The sequence below is a fragment of the Triplophysa dalaica genome, chromosome 10 (assembly GCF_015846415.1).
Source record: "Triplophysa dalaica isolate WHDGS20190420 chromosome 10, ASM1584641v1, whole genome shotgun sequence".
Classification (NCBI taxonomy): Eukaryota; Metazoa; Chordata; class Actinopteri; order Cypriniformes; family Nemacheilidae; genus Triplophysa; species Triplophysa dalaica.
Genome location: NC_079551.1, coordinates 5,855,688 through 5,879,881, shown reverse-complemented (window position 1 = coordinate 5,879,881; position 24,194 = coordinate 5,855,688). Strand labels below are relative to the sequence as shown.

Sequence of the window (24,194 nt, the reverse complement as noted above, 5' to 3'; positions counted from 1 at the left end):
GAAGCTGCTTTTAAACACAATGTTGTTATGTGCTTAGATACTATTTATGTAATAGTACGTTCATTACAACATGGTTAAACAAATGTGTTACTTTATGTAAGTGATAAATGTGGAAAATCGTCAACTACGCTACCCTCTTTTACTTTGCTTTTGGTACGGTCCACTGTCAGAGCTCTATGTGGAGGCTTTAGCGTGAGTCAATATCCTATTTTAATTGTGGTTTTATAATGACTTCCTTGACATTTGTATGTATGTGTATTTACGAAACTCGTTAGGTGTATACATATTAAATATTATTTGTTTTTTTAGCTTATGTTTATTATCGTTTGTAATAATATTAATGATTATTATTCACAATGTACATGAGTATTTAATACTTTTACACAACCTACATATTAAAAGTCTCTCTCCTATTACCTGACTGATATCACTAAATTAAAGGTGCATAACTATCTCAACCGCAACCAAGGGAGCGACCTGCCCTGTTTTAGCCAAGCAGAAATATGACGCGTTAGTCAATCATACAGGGGGCGGGGCTTTGGAGAAAGAGGGAGGGACTTACGTTGGTATTTACTTCAGGGCACTTAAAATAAAATTATGGTTGATGTACAAATACAAACATTTGTACAGTACAGTCAATTAAATATTACTTTTTAATATTCTTTTGTAGTCTGACATGATCATCCATTAGGTTATGACCCGACTATGTGTGGTTAACAAATATGCATATTTCCCAGCCCACTCTCCCTTTGATGGAGACAAAAGGCATTTTATTTTCTCTCTCATTTGACACCAACAAATGATGTAATTGACTACAGGAGAATATGTTGGAAACGGATCTATAGCGGTGATGTGTTCTAGAATCACCCTGTGACTTCATAATGGTTGCCTAGTAACAGACAGTCTCCCTCGAGCATCCTCCGGTGTTCTCGATCTCATACAGAGCTACTCAAAATGATCATCAGGACCCCACAGAACCTTCAACTCTAATACCTTCAAGTTAGAGATGTTGTTTTAATGTTGCAGTGATAATGTGATGTATTTGTGCTCTGTGAAGTGCAGATTCAGGTCACTCCTAGCTACACACACACACTTACAAACGCAGTCAGCAGGTGGCGATGTTGATATTTAAGTTTGCATTTGGGGCACCTAAGTTACTGCATGACTGATCTCATGACACTAGGCTCAGCAATGCCCCAAAATAAAAAATCATAACGTTTGATGATCTATATATAGAAAGAGTTACAGAAAAGAAGCAAGTAATCTGTGCATTCAAAACCACGCCCCCAGGGAGTTGCCCCGCCCCCACCAAACAAATCATGACGATAAAGCGTTTGCCATTTTTATTCTGAACCTTGACTGAAAATAACTGAAATAATCTACAATGTCTTTGTTTATTGAATAAATGATGAGTTTGGTTCCAAAATAAATGAATGAAATCTTTTTTTTGTGCATTGCGAACAGCAGTTGGTTTGTTTTGATTTAAGGCATAGTAACTAAAAAATACAGCTAACTAACACAATAAAAACATGTTAACATAATAAAATACATGATTTTTGAGTTTTTGTCATCTCATTTTGTCTCATTTATCTATCTATCTATCTATCTATCTATCTATCTATCTATCTATCCATCCATCCATCCATCCATCCATCTATTTATATACAAAAGCGAGACTTAAACTAAAAGACAGAAGTGACAACCTATGTAAGCGTGCATCCACGACCACGCCCCCGCGCGTTGCCCCGCCTCCCCGCGCATAGACCTATGAAAATGTGGGCGTGGCGTGAGCGGTTGCGCCATGTTAACGCTGCACGTTGCAGTCGCAGCAGCAGGAACGCAGAGATATATGCGGGATTATAGAGCTAAACCCGGGCCAGTCATCGCTGAACACAGCAGCCACAGAAAGGAAAGCAATCGCGTGCGGTGCTCTCATTTCGTGCATTGCGTCTGACAAGAATCCAGGATTGCACGTCGCCGTGGGATTCTCACTCTTATTATAACCGTGCCAAAGGCCCCTTAAAACGAATGTAATGTAAACGTCTACAGCGATGTGGTTATTTTCCTGCGGATGAGCTTCCGTTGTCCGTCTCTCCCCCTCCCGTTTTCCATCCATCCCAATACAGAACCATCTTTCATCCACTGGACTCTCCTAGACCTGTTTATGAAGGTAAGCGTGCGCATTTCTGCATTCACGCCACAGTCCATTCATTCATCCCTGCCTGCATGCGTGTCCCGTCTTCCTTTTTATCCCATTGCATAGCAACCAAACCAGCCAATGCAAGCTTTCAGGACCCCCGAACGATGCACGGGCAGAGGCGTACAGGTCGCGTGTGATCTGACGTGCGGCTCGGCTTTGCCACCGTGCCAATGACTTCATGTTATATTCATTTCTGCTAGATGTCAAGATAATCCATTTTTGGGATGCAACAGACGCTGCCAGGCAACATGGGATGCTTAGGGTTGTGTTGCTGATACCTGGCGGTGGCCCTTGTTGGCCTCTTTTGGAGATCCATTGGTGTCATTTTGGATATATTTAAGCTTCGTGGCGTTTCGTTCGTTTGTAACGGTGCATTCTTTTTTTCTGTCACGTTATTGCATAACCCCCTCTCATCCTTTGCATGCAAATAATCCGGTTGCATGTACAGCTGCATCCGGACACGTCTTTCTATTAATGTCGTATAAGCGGCATAAGGTTTGTTTTAATTGTTTTCTGGGCACTACGCATCTTACCCGGCTGTCGGTGACATCATCTCCTGTTCCATGTCCCCCGGTGTGTGTGTGTATGTGTGTTAGTGCGCATTCTTGAACAGACTGTAATGCGAGTGTGTGTTGTATTCAGATGGTGTACATGTTTGAATGGAAAGACGAGATGGCACTTTTGTACGTCAATTGTGCGTTTATTAAATGGTTTGGGGTACAGGGGCGTTATGTGTTTAAAGGGACAGTGCACTGTGCACCCACAAAAAAAATGATGTCATCTTTTATTAACCCTTATGTTGTTAAAAATCCGTTTGTGACTCTTTATTCTGTGGTGAACACAAGAAGATATTTTGAGAAATGTCCGTACATTGGAAGTCAATGTTTGATTATCAAGGTTCTTCCAGATATCTTCTTTTGTGTTCTGCGGAAGAAAGTCAAGCAGGTTTAAAAAGGCACGAGCGTGACGGATTATTCATTTTGGGGTCAAAGAATGAATTGACCATTTAGACCTACTGTCTTTTTTTCAAATTTGCAGATGCGTATATCCAAAGGTGCACCTTTAGAAATTCGAACCTGTGGCCTTTCGCATCTCAAGTGGTATATACTACCAAATACCAATTGATGTAGAAGTGTATCACATTTAGACTTTGATAACCTCAAGATGGAAAATATATCTGACCAAGACAGTTTTGGGGTGGGGAAAAAACTCACTTTTGTAACCTCACAATGTTATGTTCCCTCTGAGGTGTTGGTGGTCTAAACCCTACTCAGCGGAAAAATGACGAATGTTTCTGTGTTTGTGGTATTCGGTGACATCCGGGGGAACTTCTACTGAAGGGAAATGTTCCACCACACACGCACAGTCGCATATTATCTCAGTTATATCACACAACCTATCACACAAAGAGATTATCCTTTTTTGCTGAACCACATAGAACGAATTAGATTGTGGTGATGTAAGTATTGCATATAAAGTCTGAATTGTGTGTATGTGTCTCTGTGAGATCTTAAATAATGGTCTGTTTTATTTCAAAGGCAGTTTACAAGCTACATCGTAACGGTTGTCAGACAGTTCAAGTATGGTTACGCTGAATATTGGATAGAGTTGTTTAGTTTTGTGACAAAATTGAAATTGTGTCACGGATTAATGGTTATAATCACTTGGGTGTGGGAGTTTGAATGGGCGTCTGTGACCCCACCTACAGGTCACGATCTCTGACCCTCAAATGTTTACGCAGCTGTCTTCTGGACCTTGTTTCTTACAGCACCGACATGTGTAAAGAAACTTAGGTGCATCTTAAAATGGAAAACAAAATAAATGATTTTGCGTGCGTGGCGGCAACTGTGAATGATGACTGATGCAGATGTCGTTTCAAAGGAATATTTGATTGGGAAAACCTTAAAGGGACAGTTCACACAAAAATAAAAATTCTGACATTATTTACTCGCCGTCAATTTGTTCCAAATCTGTAAACATTTCTTTGTTTCGGTGAACAACAGAGAGAAAGATATTTGGAAGAATGCTTGTAACAGTTCTTGGCCACCATTGACTACCATAGTAGGAAAAATTAGAGAGTCTACCAGAACCTTTTTCTTTCTTACATTCTTCAAAATATTTTTTTTGGTGTATAACAGGACAAAGAAATATATAAAGAGAATGTTCCTGCTATGTTAGTCCATGGTGACCAAAATTTTGACAGTTTGGTCACAAACTTTTTCCACATATCATTCTATTTTTGGGTGAACTGTTCCTTTAAATGTTTTCTCACTGGACTGGTAGTCACCTTAGGCTTAAGCCATAACTACTACTAAATGACCTGAGCATCAGTGAATGTGCTGAGAATGTGTTAAGTTACAGGAAAGAGACTTTGTACACAACACCATACCATATTTGATCTTTTCCTTTCAAGTTATGTTTACAACGTGCAACAAACAATGTGAATAAACAGGGTCAAAACAAAACTTTTTAAGGGATAGTTCACCCAAAAATTATTTCATCATTTACTCACGCTCATCTCATTCCAAACCTGTATGAGTGTCTTTCTTCTGCGGGACACAAAATAATATACAGTATTTTGAAGAATGTTGGTAACCAAACAACACTGGACTCCATGGACTTCCATTTGCATGAACACAAAACCACTGAGACATTTCTCAAAATATCTTCTTTTGTGTTCTGCACAAGTAAGAGTCATATAGGCCTACTGGTTTTCAATGACATGGGGGCAAATAAATGACAAAATTGATATTTTCCCTTTTAAAGTGGGACATCTTGTACTAAAGATTGACTTTTAGTGTAGTAATGATATTCAATTACGATTTTGAGTGTGAATTCTGCTGTGTTAAAAAATAAATAATGTAATAAATATTTGTCAATCAAATACAAAATCGTGCTTTGAAACTCCTTCGCCGCTTTTTGTCAGGTGCTATTCAATGAAATGTATTATATTTACTGATCGTAGTCGCTTTGTGCCATTTCTTTCCATTTTCAACAAACTATCTTTTTAAAAAGGGCAAGATTGCCTTTAGGAAACAAGAAAACCGACAGATGAGGTGCTAAAGACGACCTTGAGAATATCAGTTGAGCTCTGAATAGATGGAGTTAATGTGAATAGTAGAGGACAAATGTGTGTCAGCGGTTTTGAAAATGGTGATTCACAGGAAAACATATCAGGCAGTTTCAGTTATGTAAATAAAATCTTCTGGTCTCTGCTGTAAAGCACAAATCTCATTTTTACTATTGGAACTGAAAAGCCTTTTGAGATTAAATGAATAAAAACATGTGGCTTAGACTTGCTAGCGTATTTAAGTCACATGACTACAAAATGAAAAGCATGTTCTTGTACGGTAAATCATCTGTAACGATTAAAAAAATCTATAGGAAAAGACTCGTTCACACCAAGGGCGATAAAAAAATAAATAAAGTCCTTTCTGGATTTAGGATAGCCAAGTCCATGTCACATCAATACTGAGGCAAGATGTTGTTGTGATCACTTTAAGCGATGTTTTTTTTTACTATTCACGATAAAACGTAATCCATTCCAATTTCAAATGTGAAGCCGCGACGTGCAAACGTAAAATAAACATAACAAGGTTAATATAATTAACCTCATAGTTATCTATGTAGTCCGCACTCTTATAAACAAATTAAATAGTTATTTGTTTTATTGCAGGGTGAAGAGCAAACACAAGTCAACTAAGTGTGTGTGCTTGACCTTTAACCTTCACTGTGCGTTTTGCAGACGGAAGGGGGAGCGTAATGACCGCACGCTTCCGGTTGCCCGCTGGCAGAAGTAACGATGTGGGAGCCGTGGAGGAGTCCAGAGAGAGACATTTGCTGGTGGTGTGTAACGTTTTGCTGTTGGACAACACAGTGCAGACATTCGAAGTCAACGTGAGTATAAACACACATTTTTGAAATTTTCACCCGCGACGTTTGGTCTGAATATTATTGACAATGTTTATGTTTTGCGTAAAAGTAGATCTGTTTAGATTTGTTTTTCTGATTCGTTTCTGATGTTGACAGACATTTTCCATAATATTTGCTATGACAAGCATCACTATTGTAATTTCTCAGAAATATGTTTGGGAGTTTATTTCAAGTATTAACTTCGGCATGCTCCGTTTTGGGCTGCGAACATGAACGATACCTCAAATTGCAAACAAGGTTTCTTGAAAACAGTTCATATTTTGTGAACTGTTCTTCTAACACCGCCGAGCCCCATTTTCAGAATGGGCTAAATGAAGATTTGGTTGCTTATACAGGGGTTGCAAGTTCAATTCCAGGCAGAGATGACCCAGAAACTGCTGATGTCTCATTCTTGCTCTATCAGCGTTTACCCCCGAGGGCAGACATGTGTGGAATAAATCCGTTTGGACAAGAAATGTCTGCTAAATGGCAAGTGGGTGAGAATCGGCACAGTCAAGCGTCTGCGATGCGCGGTGAAGCTGCAGTGAAGTCATGCGCTTATGTGATGTGGCGACGTTGGGTTTGTTGTCGGTGTGGAGCTCGGAGGGTTCGTTTCTGGCAGATTCGTCGCATTCCTCGGTTCGACAGTAGCGATCCCGGCCCGGGGCCATAACTGTTGTGATCAGACGCGCTGACGGATCAAGCTGGTCTAGAAATGTTTGAAGTTGAAATTTTCAAATTGAAGTCAGCGGGTTTGAATTAATAGCACGTTTGAGAAAAACCGAATTGTGAAAAAAGCGTTTTTAAAATGTTAACTTTGCATATTAGCTACGAAACATGGATCCTTTTAGGATTATGATAAGCATCTCTCTCTCTCTCTTTTCTCTCTCTCTCTCTCTCTCTCTCTCTCTCTCTCTCTCTCTCTCTCTCTTAGAAGCAAGATCAGGGCCAGACCTTGTTAGACATAGTCTACAAACATTTGGAGCTGACGGAGCGCGACTACTTCGGCCTTCAGCTAGCGGACGATTCTTTGGACAGCCCGGTAAATGCTCACCTGTCACTCAGCTGTTGCCCCAGCAACACATTCCCCATAAATCCTGTTTCATTCATGCTACAGTACATAACGTGTGCCAAATAACTCTCATGCTATTATTTCAAATAAATACGAGGCTGTTTGGTTATTATTTTTGGTTTATACAGACACAATGACCGAATGCTCATTAAAAGCCTCTGTCGAGTTCGCATAGTAAAATGAGGCAAATGTATAATTCATTAGATTGGATGCCGCTCGGTTTTGAATCGACAGCGGTTGCGAGGTCTTCCACATTACTTTAAGCATTTTTTACATTCAGATGAAAAGTAAAATCAGATTTTCATAGAAGCGGCGCCTTATTCGTTTTGTCTGTCTGTCTGTTTTTAGAGGTGGCTGGATCCTAACAAACCTGTTAGAAAACAGCTAAAAAGTATGTTTTTTATTTTAAATTTTTAGTTATTAGCGTGTTTTTATGAGGTAAATAATGGTGATGATTTGTGCTTGTAGGGTCGTCGTCTCATAATCTGAGATTTAGGGTGAAGTTTTTTGTGAGCGACCCCAGTAAACTACAGGAGGAGTACACGAGGTACGATTTATGCTTGTATTCGATCTGCAATAACAAGAGATTTTATCGTTAACGTTTATTTAGAGCTGTTCAATCGTGATTGATCGCATCCAGAATAAAGGTTTGTGTTAACATAATATATGTCCTTGAACTGTGAATGTAAAATTTGTATTTATAAACACGTATAGGAAAAATATATTGAAAGTATATATACATATAATATGCAAGTATTTGTGTGTGTTTATGAATACAAAATAAATATCCACAATGCACAGACATATATTATGTCATCACAAACTTTTATTCTGGATGCGATTAATTCGTGTGCATTTGTTATTGCAGGTATTTGTACTTTCTACAGTTAAAGCAGGATATTCTAAGTGGAAGGTGAATGTTTTTTTCTCTTTTAACAAGATTCGTAATGTATTTGTTGCCTTTTCTAATGTCGGTTGGTTTTCATTTTTTCCTTTAGACTTCCATGCCCTCAGAATACCGCAGTACTTTTGGCCTCTTATGCTGTTCAAGGTGAGATTTACTTCATGGGTTTTTCAATGGCTGAAACTGAGTTTTGACCGTTTCAAAAACATAACCTGCAAGCATTTGTTTTTCCTGGGAATCAAACCCATGATACACAATTTCTACCAGTTTAGCTACAGGAACTCTCTTATGGCCAACGGGGCCACGTCTAAATCCCAATGACAATATCCAACATAAACAGATTTGGAGGATTTGATTGTAAACTCTATGTACTTGGGCTGGTGATATAACAGTCTGTACGGGATGCTTAAAAGCTGTAGGGTTTGTCAAATGGTCCATGATCTCCTTTTGTCTCTTTTCTGTCACTGACTGACCCACTTTCAGTAAGAAAGGCCGGAAAACCGTCAATAATGTGGCTAACGTGGGTTTATTACATGAATAACAACACCAGTTATTTGAAATTTTATTTTAATGTTTCCTCATTTTTTATTTGCCATTAAAAGGACGTAATTGGGAAACATAAGTTTTCCTGTGAAACACAACAGAAGATGTTAAAAATGATTAAACTGTATTTGTCAAATGTTCAACATTAGGTTGCTCCGTGATTAATCACGATTAATCGCATCCTGAATAAAAGTGTGTGATTACATAATATATGTATGTGTGTTGCGCATATTCATTTTGTATTTATAAAAACATACACATATGTGTATATAATAAAGTGAAAAATCAAATTTAAACATGAATAAATGTTTATATAATATTTAAATGATATACTGTATATATATTAATATTAATGTTTCCTAAAAATATACAATGCATGTAGGTGTTTATGAATGCAAACTTTTTATGCACCGTACACAGATGTCAAATATTTAAACACAAACTTTTATTATAGATGCGATTAATCGCGATTAATCGTTGAACAACCAAAATTTAACATCTGTAAATGAGACATATTTCTAAATAAAACTGAATATATATTGTGGAATAATGTAGGGTAGCACTTTTATTTCTAGTATTTTCTAGTATTCTTATTTCTCCGTAACTTCATTAGATGGTAAAATGCTAAGCTGTGATATTATTGGTTAATATTATTTCTTTCCGGCCCACACAGCCTTGATGATGTCAGAAGAATAGAAAAGTAAGCGTTTTTAAAAAATTAATTGTGCACAAACATGTTCATTTTTAAGGGTCGTTTTCCCAAGTGTCAGAGTTTTAATGGTGTGTATTGAGGAAACTGGAAGTCTTTTGGACGCGCTGTGCCCCGTCTCACATTGACACACATGCACATATGGTTTCTCTGCTTGTGTTCCAGCTGAGTTCGGGGACTACAGTCACTCTGAACATTCGCCCGGGTATCTCTCCGAGTACAGCTTCATTCCCAACCCGCCACAGGACTTTGAGAAAGAGGTCTCCAAACTTCACCAAGAGCACAAGTAAGAGAGATGTGTCTGTGAAATACTTCACTGTGTTCATGATTCTTCGATTTAACTGAGTGTCTGCAGAGACCGCAGAACAAAGACTCACAGCTGAACACACACACACACACACAGAAGCGTATTTGAAGAAACAAGGCAGTTCATTGTTTGTGGCTCTCTGAGATATAGTCTCTCTTTTTCTCTCAGTGGACTCACTCCAGCTCAGTCCGAGTTTAACTATTTGAATGCCGCTCGCACGCTGGAGTTATACGGTGTGGAATTGCACTATGCTCGGGTGAGTTTTTACCCCGCTGTTTTATCTATTGCTTTTTTAATCGGGACATATGATTTGACAAAAAACGAACAAATATAATAACACAATTACAAAAGCACATAGTCAAATTATTAATGGTTGCTAATTGCATATCGATCGTTAATTCAAATCAATCCAGTAAGCCAGATGCCCAATTGCCCTTGAAAACACAATCATATTGATGTTGCCATGGAAACACCATCCTTCTGGTTACCAATTCTTCCTGTTGATTTCAGGACCACTGTAACGCTGAGATTTACATCGGAGTTTTGTCTGCTGGTATCTCGATCTATAAGGACAGGGTACGAATCAACAACTTTCCATGGTGAGTTTAATAGTTTTGCTATGGGTGATATAATCACAATATATTCAATATGATAGGAAAAAATGTGTTTGATTTACCTTTAATTAAAAAGTCTTAAAAATAAAATATTAATTTATATTTAATTTGTAATAATATATATTTTATATTTTAATATATTTAATTAATGATGTTTTTGATTGAAATTGTATGTGATTAATATTTACATATGCATTTGCATTTATTTATATTTCAATATACTTTAATAATAAGATAAAATACTTTTCTGATATTATCGATATATACATATTTATTATTTTTTCATATTGAATCATTTCTACCCATCATTTAATTTTTTTTTAACTTTCTCTCTTTCAGGTTGAAAATTGTAAAAATATCTTTTAAATCTAAGCAGTTTTTTATACAATTAAGAAAAGAACTGGTGAGTATGACTACAAAAATTTCCTTTTTTTTGTCATTCTCGCATTTTATTTTCTTCACATTCTGTCTTTGTTGTATTTCCGCCGTCACAGAGTGAAAACCCTGAGAGTTTATTGGGCTTTAACATGATGAACTACAGAGCATGTAAGAACATATGGAAGGCCTGCGTTGAGCATCATACGTTCTTCAGACTGGAGCGGCCCGTTCCTCCTGAGAGGAACCTGTTTCTGCAGTACTTCACCCTCGGATCCAAATACCGCTACTGGTGAGATGTTTAAACACCTGTCTGCTTTTGTCAGTTATTGAATTTCTTGACTTTGTCACGACAATAAAATGCTGTACACCAGTTTTAAAGTTATTTGTTCTGATGCCGAGACAAATTTAGTTTCCAAACTGGCAATGACACAACGTTCTTTTTTTTTTGACAGTGGAAGGACAGAGGCCCAGTCTGTACAGTACGGCAAGGAAAGAGGAAACAAAAACAGAGTTTTTGCCAGGTACAGTGACACTTTTATTATCCAACGTTATCCATTTTTAAAGTCCCAGTGAAATTATTTTATATATGGTGAAATATTGCAGCCTTTATCAATGTGGGTCATTCTCATTTTAAAATGTGTGTGCCCTCATAATCTTCAATTAAAATATGAAAATGCACTTCTGTCTTCTCGTGACTATCCATTTTAAATGACATATGTTTGACAGCCTGGGCGGAGCATCCGTTAACTCCTCCCCTTCAACTGTCGGTCTGCTGGCAGTTTCATTTCCAAACGCAACGGCTGTTATTTTACATCATATCAAATCGCAGAGAAACGCCCACTATTATTCTCATTCGAAATTCCAATTCACTCGGAAATGCGTCAAAATACGGCAATAAAAAACGGTCGCAACTTGCGGTTCATGGGGACTTTACAATAAAATATAGGATAAATGTCTTTAAAGCATCTTGAAGTGGAAGTGTCAACGTTTTGTTGAGTTCTGTTTGGCTGTTTTTGAAAAGATTAAGATAAATAACATCTGTGCTACAATTTTTTTTTAATAATAAAAGTAATATTTTGAACGCAGATAGCTACCGCGGTGTTCACGGGAGAATCTCTTGGCTCTTCGTCGATGATTTTATTATAGTAAAAAATGTAGTACCCATGTTTTTTGACGGATTACTTACTATTTCTATTATAAAATTAAGGTTTACTACAAATAAAATAAAAACTATGGCTCGCATGTCGCCCGTCCCTAACGTTGTCACATCATCCCCGGTTTCTATTTTTGAAGTAGCAATGTACTGTGACTCAATTTGCTACTCCCATAAAACATACCACAGATTAGATTTCTTTATTATTTCTCCTAGACATCAATGAGGTTAAATGGGAGAGCAAATTGAGTCTTGAGTCTTTTCTGCGTCTCAAATATCTCAACTGAGAAAAAGAGTCAGACACAATGCGCTATTCATTAGTAATGATCTAGATTCACTTTTTTAACAAATTTATCTTAAAAATCTTTTCAATTCACACGTATACTGTCTAAATGCACAAGTAGTGATGCGTGCGTCTTGTTCAATACAATATAGACAACAATATGAAACCACGTAGTGCTTGTAAGTGTTATATTAGACAGCATGTGTGTCATCGTATGTCTGTACGTGTTTGGGTGTGTTGCATTATGGGTTTGATATTAATGCTCGAGCGTCTGCATGTGTGGTCGGGTATTCTCAGAACGACACCCAAACACAGGAAGCGTGAGCCGAGCCGCGGGTAGTACGCACGTTTGTGAGACACACTCGAGAGAGAGCAGCGTTTGTTCGAAGATGATGAGGCTGAAACTCAAACTACAGTTAATGGTTCATCATACTTCAAGAAGGTATTTGATTTACAATACGACGACGCATCCTCAAAAGAATAGAAAACGTTACCTGGTTATGGTATGGGTCACGTTTTTTTCAAGGCATTGTTAGATATCTGTGGCTTTTAAAAGCACCACGTGTAAGAACGGCGTGAGGAAAAAGCATTTGTTTGTAAACTAACGTTTGTTTGGAAAGTTTCGGCTTTTGTTTGAATTTTATTGACGATTTTCTAGAACTTTGCTGGAAATTTCGTATTTAGTTTTGTTTAGTTGTTGTAGCATGTGTGTGAAAAATGTAATGGGAAAGCAAGTTTGTTTGTTTGTGAAAATGGAGCTAACGTGAAATGTGTAAATGGGGCTACAAAAATAGATACAAAATATATAAAATAACACAAATTTATATGTATGTTTTAAATGAATATAATGAAAAATAAATATATGTACTTAACAATGTTTAAAAAAAAAACATAATAATAATAATAAAATGTACCAGCTCTACGTTTGATTATTCTGAGTATCTTTGGAATTGAATTGAACGATGTTTCCTGTGGATCTGGTGCAGGTGACAAATAGGTCATATGTGTATAACCAATAACCAATCTGACGTCTATCTGATGTGTTTGCAGGTCACCGAGCAAGCCTCTGGTCCGGAGACTCATGAGCGGCTTGGACTGGGAGACCGTCAGTAGAAATTCTCTCTCGGATGACCGACTGGAGACTCAAAGCTTGCCGAACCGTTCTCCACCGGACTCGCCGAATCAGTGAGTCTTATACACAGACAACGGAGATCAAACGTGTGGCTTTAAAACACAAACACACTTTTGTTTTTCTTTGTTATGGACTTTCCCGTGACCTCTATTGGTTTTAAAGTAGACTATGAAATGATTTATCCTCAAGAGTGAGTGATTAACATGTTAAGTCAATGCAAAGATTTGATAGGTCATCCTGCGGCGATGATGCGATTCGCGTGAATGATGCGGATTGAATTGAGCGTTTCGGGCATTTGAAGCGTGTATCGCACGAGTTGAAAAATCTTTGGCTAATTTTTTTGCTGCGTTAACCAATAAGGAGCTTGCTCTAGTAGTGACGTGATTATGGCGTAGTGAGCAGAGGCAGAAATCCGAAATAACAATGGAGAACAAACTCATTGTTGCTGTATGTATGATACATCTTACTTTTATCGAAACAGGAATAAAAAGGATCCTGCTTGAAAGAAAGTGAGGAGGTTGGACAATCTGTTAAATTGTAAAAAACACTCTTTACTCATTTTGAGATATATATATATATATATATATATATATATATATGCGAGGAAGGCAGGACGGGAGCCGTGGGGCGGGCCGGTGGCGTGAGTGATAGTGGAAATCAGCTGTGCGCGCACCGGTCCCGCATCTCCCACGGAAGAGTTCGGGAGCATAAAAGGATGAATCAACAGGACTGCCGGCGAGAGAGGACCGGGCCCGAACATGTGTTTAGTTTGTATTTATGTTCTTGTGGCCTGCAGTCGACCATGAGGTGGCTGCCGGTCTTTTACATCCGTGTAATGATTTGTTTATTTTTATTAAAGTTTGTTAAATGTTCCCACCTCCTTCCTTCCTTTTATTGAACCTTATTACACATATATATATATATATATATATATACACACACACACACACAAGACTGGAGTCGCCTGGCAGAAGCCCCTCCCATGACACGAATTCGCGTAAATTTCACGCACGAATGAAGCGAATTTCACGCCTCGATTGAATCTAGTAAACTCAAAATGTTCAGGCGTCCAACTACGCACGAATAATGCGATTTATTATGTCTCTATTTAAACGCGCTTCCCTCGCGTCTGCATTTAAAATAGTCAATCTGTACATTGTGTGGATGATGCTGTGCAGTGTCAGGTATTGTTTGTGCTAACATTTATGCTGGCTCAGCGGCAGGACTACTAACGTCATGCGGCACATAACAATAATAAAAGACTGAGATGTACTAAGATAATATTAAGTACAGAGTTTGAATTTTTACATATTTATTTAAAGATTGTCTATTATGTTAACAGACAGTGTTTAAGTGCAACCAACATTTTTATGTTTATTAAAGTGACTCGGCTTTTTCAAATTACTGAGTGTGGTAAAGCCACAGTTTTGTTTTATATTTATGCAATCTGCATTTTAGTTTCTGTGATTATTGACCTTTATATTACACTGAGCTTATTTGTTAGCGCTTTATGTTGTGATATTTGCTACATTTTTACATGGCGAGAAATTTATATCATTCAATATACTAGCATGATTGAGGTAATTCTATAAAAATATGTCAATCAACTAATATAATTTTAAGCCTGGCCTATAGTTTAGGATTAGTCTGTCTAATATTGCATTGTTTACGATGATTGATTGATTTTATTTATTAAATAATACACAAGATAAAGTGCTTGAAAAATAATCTCATATTAATCGCAATCGCAATATCGGTAGAAAAAATCGCAATTAGATTATTTTACAGAATCGTTTAAAATGTACGTAAGACTGCTCTAAGATGTTTGTTTTTACACTGCAGGTATTTTCCAGACCTTATACAGACATCTCACAGATGCACCTGTGCTATCTGAGTCATGATAGATTTGATAGTTTATAAACCGCCATAACTATATCTGATTTCATGAAAAAGCAAACTTGCACGCAAACAAACTTGCACACGCAGACAAACAATAACAATCTGACCACATCTCTTGTGTAGTCACACAAATTCGCCCTTACAGGTGGAATAACACAGATACATAATCACCCTATGAGGTGGTTAACGCACCCAGGCACAATTTTACTCAACACGTTTTCACACACACTACTAACTAAACTTGTTAAGTCATACACACACAAAGGGTTTTACTGTATATTAATGTCTTCGTTTCTCTTTTCAGTAGTAATTCTGTGTTTAACACAGAGGGGGCGCGTGTCAGGCCGTCCTCCATCGGTCACTTGGTCGATCATGTGATTGACGACTCGCCATGTCAGACGTTCACCAACCACAAGTCTGCGTCCTCCACACAAGCAAACAGCATCAGTCTAGATTCAACACCGTAAGTTTGAAAGAACAAATCAGTGTTTGTAATATAACTGACAACTGCCCTCACACTGGAAATATAAATTATCTGTACGCAATACTATTTTGAGTCGTTTAAAATGATTTTTAGTAATCATCTGTTGAGCCGTGATCAACCGGCATGTGTTTTTCGATGATCAATGCAAATTTTGGCTGTGTTATCAGATATGATAAATCAAATATCAATCCGATTATTGATAAATCGTGTTGTATTATAACTGGTATTTTGTTTAGAGATTTTAATTCAATGCAATGTCACATCGATTTTTATCCATATTATCTTATCCAACTTATTTGTTGTCAAAGTGATGAACATTTTTTGTATTTTCTGTGCCATTTCATTATGCAAAATATCATACTTAAGGAAAATATCTCTTTGACAACCACATCGTCTCTATTTGCTTTTTGTTTTCTTGAAAAAAATCTGATTTATTTTTTGTATTTTGTTTACCCAAATATTCATGTTTTCCACATGTGAAAAATGTGCATATTGGGTAATTGAAAAATGAAGCGTACAGGTAAAGCAAAAATTTGAAAACAAACAGTTAATAAAATACAACTTTATATTAGCCAAATCAACATTTATAGGATACAATTCCGGTTTATTTGTCAACTACCCAAATTCAAAGACTGCACATTTGTTTAATTATGCGTTTTTGAAGCACACAATCGATGGTTGACCGTCCTTTGAGTCAAACTTTCCCTTGTGAAAACGCATTCTTATTTTAGCGCTGAGCAACATACTCAGACGTTCAATTGTAACCTGAGGTTTGATATCGCTCGACCTCGGCTCTGTTGAAATGACACGTCGGTGGTTAAACTCAGTTTTCACACACCGTTCGGCCTGAGAATCTGCAGTCGGGGAATTCGCTTTCAGCTTTGTGGTTGGCACAGCTCGCCGTGTTACGCTGACGTGCGATTGAACTCTAGCTTGTGAACACGGCATCATTTTCCATTGGAATAATCTGTGACCACGCACCAGCTTCCTTTCTCAGATCTGCCCGACAATCTAAATTTGCAGTGTCATAGTTTCCAAATCTAGGTGTCTGGTAGACCTTGATTCAGACCTGCCTGATCTAAAAAAAAAAAAAAGAATAAACCAGATTTGCATTTCCTGGAGAAAATACCATTTCAACGTGAAATGTGATAGATTATCTTTATAAACTCGATTTTATTTTAGTAATGAAAAATGATAATAACTTATACATTTTATTGTATATAAAAAATATTTTCAAATCTTTCATTTATTTTTAATTTAATATTTGATTTTTAATTTGGTTTTATTGTAATTTGTGTCAGTCAAAAGATTTTTATCATTTGAATGTGCATGGGCCGCCAGCATTACGCTTTGTTTTCATGCCTTTTTACTATTTTATGCTCTCCATCTTCTCAGTGTTGCATTTCAACTACATTTAAGTATCCAACTTAAAAACAACACAAAAGATTCTTCGGATATCTCTCCTTCTTTCGCCTGTCGGTCGAAACGTTCCTTCTTTTTCGCTCTAGCAACGTTTTCTGTGTGTCCCAGTTGTTTTTATTATGTAAATGTCCTGGAGGCCTTGGCTGTGTGTTGTCTGTGGACTGCAGAGCAGAGGAACTTTCATGCTGGAAATCTAAGCATTCATAATGAGACCGTGAGTGTGTGCGTGTGTGTGTGTGTGTGCGAGTGTGTGTGACATGGCTTCTCTCTCTGTGAGCAACAGTCCTGGGTCTTAATACTCTCCGCCTGGTATGCAAATAAGCCGTGCTTTGATTAACTGTTGGAAATCCTCGCTAACACCCAGCAGATATACAGCACCGCTCGTACAGACTGCTTTCTACAGATCATAAATCATTCTCGTTGCCTAGACTACATAGTGTTACATAGTGAAATCTACATAGTGAAAAATGTAAGAATGATCATGGGAAATCGAATGTTGCATGGTTACATTTGTATCTTATTGGGTCACTATTTTATCTTATTTGTTTATTCATAGTTTTCATTGTCTTCAAGTTTTTATTATGTTATTTTTATGTTATTTATTTTCACTCTCCTGATAATACATGGTTTATTTAACTCGTGTAATGATTTATTTATTTAATAGTAATGTTATAGAAATGTATTATTTAAAAACAATATTTGAAAATAATTATCTTTTGAATAATTGTATTTTTATAGTTTAGTTGCTAAATTGTAGCTTAAGTTTTCAAGAATTAAAAAAAAGCTTTAGATGTAAATAAATATTTTTGAATACTGTATATATTATGTAGGATAGTGTATATTTATGATATTAATTCACATATAAAATTAACAGACATAGGCCTGGTTTCAGAGACAAGGCTTAGTTTAAACCGGGATTATGCCTTAGTTGAATTAAGATGTTTATGTCACTTTTATAAATGCTTTAGAATACATCGCTGGTGAGCATCTGGAGACAAAACAATGGCACTGATATATAAGATATTAGATATTTCCGGACAAGTTATATTCAGTTGAGACGGTCACACATTTTTTTTGTTCTCGGAATAGCAGTAAGCTTTTCACAGAGGTGTGATATTTGCTTCCCTTTAAATGCTACAGATGGCGCTGTTCTCTTAAGAAAACACGTTTGTGCTCTTTTATGCAAGCATGTGTGTTATCCAGAATGTTTGTGTGACATTTTATACATCTACATGGCTCACATTAGAGATTTATCATTGTTTGCAGCAAAACAGGCGTAATTTATTATAAAAATATTATTGTGGCATTGGATAGATGTTATCTTAAATAACATCTAGCAAACATATTAAATTTAAGGTTGTTCCAGAACCTCTGAACTGTTTTTACATACAAATTCAAAGATCTCTCAAGTGTCCAAAATCGCTGTGATATTCACTACTGGACCTTTAAATATGTTTTTCAGGTCTCCAGATGTAACCGCTGATGAACAGCCACCGGCGTTGCCCCCGAAACAGTCCAGGAAAGACCCTCTCACCCAAAATGGCAGAACCCAGTCCCAACATGAGCTGGACGACCACTTGACTGAAATTTACAACGTACCTACGGCCTCAGCAAAGAGCATGGTGCGAAAAACTCATATTTCCATTCCACGTGTGCTTTTTATGGTCTTTGTTGTCGGTTTGATTCATATCTTCATTGGTTTTCAGAATGGAGCGGTTCCTCATGATAATCTTGTGCTGATTAAAATGAGGCCGGATGAAAATGGGCGCTTTGGATTTAATGTTAAGGTAAATTTTTGATTTATTAAAACTATTTAATTCATAAATTCAAAAATTACATGCATTACAAAATAAATAAAGAGCAATATATATTTGTAAAGAATTACCTTTTCTATCCACAGGGTGGCGCTGATCAGAGGATGCCCATCATAGTGTCCCGTGTGGCTCCAGGAACTCCAGTATGTATTTTTTTATTTTCATGTCAGCTGACAGGTGTGGCTGATGGAATTGATGAACGTCTGACCCTTCAGTATTGATCGGTGACTGCAACCTAATCTGTGGCCTTTGACCTCTGACAGGCTGACATGTGCATGCCGCGCCTGAACGAAGGCGACCAGGTCGTGCTGATCAACGGTCGGGATATCTCGGAGCACACTCACGATGATGTGGTTATGCTAATCAAAGCCAGCTGTGAGGACCAATCAGGAGAGCTCATCCTGCTCGTAAGACCCAATGGTACGACCCGCCTGGATGTTGCTTAACAAATATAATACTTATATTCTTGATATTTGATTGATTTATTATATGAAATAATGTAATAGTATTTGTCCTTTTTACACGTTCGTTTTTTATTATTTTTATTTAGTAATTTATTTAACATTTATTTTAATATATAATATATTTTTCTGACTCCATGTGTTCAAATTTATTTCACATTTTTTTATGAAAATAAATAAAAACAATTTAAACTACAACTGAAATGATTCATGATGAAACTCAGTATTAATAAATATTAACTCATAAAAACAAATAATAATAATAATAATAATAAGAAACACATAATAATAAATCTAAACCACCTAACATAAGTTAAAATTAAACGATAGTTAACATTATAAAAACTAAAAATGAAATCAAATAAATTAAAAATTAAAATAAAAATTCAAGTTAAAAAAAATTAAACCTTAATTAACATTATAAAACTGAAAATAAACAAAAAGCAAAAACTCTGTTTATGTCTACCTCCAGCCATCTATGATGTAGATGAAGACCAGGACAAGTTGGACCTGGAGCCCGATTTCCAGTACATTCCTGAGACATCTAGTCTTGATCAGTCCCACTCAGATGCTGATAGTCTAAAATCCTCCATTCAGCTGTTGAAAGACGGTCTTTCCAGCGGAACGGTCCTCGCGCAGTTTGATGTGAGTAAGCTCGAGTTAAACTTTTTTAATTAAATCAATTCTTTAATTTGAGAAAGTCAAGCCTTCACATTTTTTTATTTGTGTGTTTTGGCTGTCCTATTTTTGGCCTATGCTTTTTTTTATAATTTCCTGTTGTTTTCAAAATAACCAGTCCACTTCCTTGTCGCTGTTTTGATGTCGTGGCCTTGTGTACTGAAATCCATCTTAATTTAGTCTGTTTATTATTACATGATAATATTGCAACAACAACATTTTGCTAATATTAACAAGCAACTAGGTCAAGATAAACTATTTTTGTACACCAAAACATCTTTTTTATTGGAAATATGTGTTTTTCCTATAGCAACTGTACAGAAAACGGCTTGGGATGTCCGTGTCATGTGCCAGGCTGCCACAAAACGTCTCTAAAAACCGCTATCGGGATATTTCCCCATGTGAGTACACGATGCTTTATATTTTTATATTTAAGTAAAACTCTCCGTGATTGAACGTTCATAACTTTTTATTACACAGATGATGCTACACGAGTCATATTAAAGGGGGCGGATGACTACATCAATGCAAATTACATCAACGTGAGCGCTCTTCTGTGATTATCTAAATTTTTTAGTACATTAGTAGTTTCTTTTGTTGTTAGAGGGATGAATGTGTGATTTATTTTAGATGGAGATCCCCAGAACAGGTGAAGTAAAGCGCTATATCGCCTGTCAAGGGCCACTTCCTGGTACCTGCTCTGAATTCTGGCAGATGGTTTGGGAACAGAGCGCCCCCCTGGTGGTTATGCTCACGACACAAGTCGAACGTGGCAGGGTAGGAATATTTTAACAATAATATGAAACTTGGAAAAAGACACAAATTGTGTTTATACCTTTTTTGTGGGTTATTATTTACCAATTAAATCTGTTTTATATAAACTTTTTAATGTTTTGTCTCTAGGTAAAATGTCATCAGTACTGGCCGAATGCTTCTGCGAGTGGCACGTATGGGGACTTTCAGGTTACATGTGTATCTGAAGAAGGAAATTCTGCATATCTACTCAGAGAACTCACACTTACACACGTGGAGGTCAGACGTCCCACCTTTCTTCGCTTGTTCCATGTTTTTGTAGACAAGCTTGAAACACTTTCTTCATGTTTTTTTTTAACTGTAATACCATAAAAAGGAAATTGAATACATTGTATTTATACGCAGTTATACAGCCATGCACAGCAATAGAATTAATATTTCTGGTGTAAAATATATAATGAATAATATTATTCTTAACAATAAAAGCAAAGCAAGACATATATTTTTTAATAGTTAGTAGTATAAGAGTAAATATATCTTGATTTAATTTTTTTATATTATTAATGTAAACAATCAAACAAAACAAGAAATGTTTTTTTCCAGTATTACACATCAGTATGATGTCACACCCTTAATGGTAACCTATTAAAACTGCATTAATGTCTCTTTTGCTTGTGTTTTTAGAGTAAAGAAGATCGACAGATCTGTCAGATGCAGTACATGGCGTGGCCCGATCACGGCGTACCGGTAGATTCATCCGATTTCCTCAACTTCGTCAGTCAAGTACGCGGCAAAAGAGCCGAAACACAGGAGCCTGTGGTGGTTCACTGCAGGTCAGGCCTGAAAAATGTCTCGCTAACATTAAACCGTTAACAATCATCAAGTAAACGAAGAAACATTGTGGCATTGATCATAAACGCTTGACTCTCCTCTTGCAGTGCCGGGATTGGTCGCACCGGCGTTCTCATCACCATGGAGACAGCGATGTGTCTGATAGAGAGCGGTCAGCCCGTTTATCCGCTAGACATCGTAAGGACCATGAGAGACCAGCGTGCCATGATGATCCAAACTCCTGTGAGTATCCGCGCGACACGCTCTCGTGCAACCAGATCTTTGATCGTCCGTATTAATAATTTAACATTTTGTGTGCAGAGCCAGTACCGTTTCGTCTGCGAAGCGATCCTGAAAGTTTACGAAGAGGAGATTGTAAAACCGTGCGAGACCGAACCTACAGAAAAGGAGGAGTAAACCCTTGGATTCTCGGAGGGCCCAACTACTGCCAGTGAGAATGATGCTCGGCTCGCTGGCGCCCCTGCTGGAAGGCAGCAGACGTGACCGGCGCGAGCCAGAATACAGACGAAAAGCACTATTGCACTTTAACAGCGACAAACAATGAAAGGGATTTTCATTTACAAAAAATATCAGGTCACTGATTAATGGGTACTGTCAATAATGTTCATTTCGGGATCGGAGAAACAAACGTACTTTTGCTTTCGTGCCAAAAGCTGAAATGAGCCACAATCCATGTCAGAATGAACTCCTGCATCCAACATTTTTTTTAACAGTGAACAACGGGTGCTCGCCCCTTCTCTTCCCTTTTCCCGACTGTGACTGTACACATTTTAACGTTTAAGTTTAAAACTTAACTTTAAACTGTTAATTTAAGCGTCTTTTTATAAGTTCAACAAAACCAGTTCGCCACTGAAAAAATCAGCTTTTAATGATATACATTTTGTTCAGTTTTACTCCTGGGCCTTGAACCCCGTCTTTCACGAAGTACTAGCTAACGTTATCGAACATTTTCAATGAGAATATCGCAAATTCTCTCTAAATTAAATCCTAAATTCACAAGCCACCAGCTTTGTGTCAGCTACACTGAAAATGAGTCATTGCTGCCAAATTTCACAGCTGTTTGCCTCTTAAACCGATTGGTGCTTTGACTAATTAATTATTTATTACAAGGGTGTGTGTAGCACATAGCATGCCTAAAGTATGTATCCTTAAATACTCCATAGGCAGCTGTTTGACTCTGGGTTCCGCATCGATCGGATCTTGGAAGTAGATGTTTGTTAAAACTTTAAAGCTGTGAATTCATGTTTGATTTGTTGACGGAAACTGAAAGCTACTAGTTTCGATCAACCAGTACTTCTGATGCAAATTAAAATGTCAAAACTAAAATAACAATTTTCGGTAATGTTTAGCAAAGCATTTGCCCTTGTCAGCTTAAAGATTGTCTCGTGAGTCAGTATGGTTTTTTTTTGGTAGCAATTTACGATACGGGTGTGTTTTGTTAACAGCAAATGCTAATGAATTAGCTAACATGATCTAGCAATAAGTAATACTTAAACTGTGTTCAATTATTAGTTTAGCATGACTTACATTTCATTTATTATATTTAACCAATAATAAATGCTAAAAGACTATATTGCTTATTGTTAGTTCACGTGAAAATGTTAACAAAACAACCATATTTTAAAATGTTAGGAATTTTTTATGTTTGAAATGAAGATTTCTGGTACAAAATTTGAATTACGAATATCACAAAGTAGGAATATTTGGTGCTGAGTGAAAAATATCTGTGCTCCACCCTCTATAGAGCACAAGTTCACATTTTGCTTATTGTTGGTAATGCTACTCTAAATTTTGTCACATAGTTGTCTATTACCTGCAATATAATCCATAAGGTGGTCATAAATCCTACATGGCCATGCCTTTAGAACATAAAATATTTGACTAGTCTGCGTTAAAGTGCAAATTGCCGAAATTTAAGAAACGCTTGTGGACCTGCACGTTTTCGACGGTAGCGATCAATGAATTTGGCTTAACAATTGTTTTAACGGTATATGATCATGAAAAATTTTCCGCAAATAATATATATTTATAAATTACAGCTCAAACAAAGCATTTTTAATGTGAAACTCCACACCATCTTAATCGTTTACGATCGTGACCACTTTGGCACTTCACGTTTTTCCTTTACGACGTTTCGCGAAAACGATTTGACGTCAAGGACCAATCCCGCCCACCGTTTTGAATGTCGAGCCGATTCGCTTCACTGTACGTCGTCATAGTGCAGCAGCTAGAAATTTACTAGCGATGTTACCGTTGGATATGGTGGTATTTTTGTATTTAAAGAAAAAAACGAACGACATAAGGGCAGCACTTTGTAACTGACTTTGTAGTCAGATGTGCTACTGTAGAATTTATACTGTAATTGTGAAATGGGGGGGAAAGGCTGTTTAATTATATTTATGTTGAACATTTTGTTGAATAAGAAAACCTGTGTGGGGGGGTCTTAACTACATAGTGTCATATGTGAAATATTTGTAAATACGATGTTATATATTAAAAGTGTTCTGAAAAGATAACAGTGATCGTTTTTATTTAGTACATCTAAAAAATTAGGGAAGTATGCAGAATATTGTATGTTACATTTGTATATTGTATGGTTGTGTTAGTGTGTGTGTTCGAGAGAG

At 36.9% G+C, this 24,194-nt stretch overlaps 1 protein-coding gene across 4 annotated transcripts; it reads left to right on the top strand.

The window, feature by feature from the left end:
- The first annotated feature begins 1,812 nt into the window (after positions 1 to 1,812).
- ptpn4b (protein tyrosine phosphatase non-receptor type 4b) lies at positions 1,813 to 24,194 on the top strand. 4 transcript variants are annotated; one of them, XM_056759767.1, is made up of 27 exons: positions 1,813 to 2,170; positions 5,946 to 6,097; positions 7,050 to 7,154; positions 7,533 to 7,575; positions 7,653 to 7,731; positions 8,053 to 8,097; positions 8,183 to 8,235; positions 9,506 to 9,626; positions 9,816 to 9,903; positions 10,158 to 10,246; positions 10,601 to 10,664; positions 10,756 to 10,928; positions 11,092 to 11,160; positions 13,126 to 13,260; positions 15,414 to 15,569; positions 18,475 to 18,634; positions 18,719 to 18,799; positions 18,913 to 18,969; positions 19,090 to 19,246; positions 19,760 to 19,932; positions 20,276 to 20,366; positions 20,446 to 20,507; positions 20,596 to 20,742; positions 20,869 to 20,997; positions 21,403 to 21,551; positions 21,657 to 21,792; positions 21,871 to 24,194. In XM_056759767.1, exons 2-27 carry the CDS (start codon positions 5,963 to 5,965, stop codon positions 21,964 to 21,966), a joined length of 2,793 nt encoding a protein of 930 aa, XP_056615745.1. In that variant the 5' UTR covers positions 1,813 to 2,170; positions 5,946 to 5,962; the 3' UTR covers positions 21,967 to 24,194. The 4 variants fall into 4 exon arrangements, with proteins under 4 accessions (XP_056615745.1, XP_056615744.1, XP_056615743.1 ...); XM_056759766.1 differs by having other exon boundaries at positions 15,411 to 15,569; XM_056759765.1 differs by having other exon boundaries at positions 7,047 to 7,154.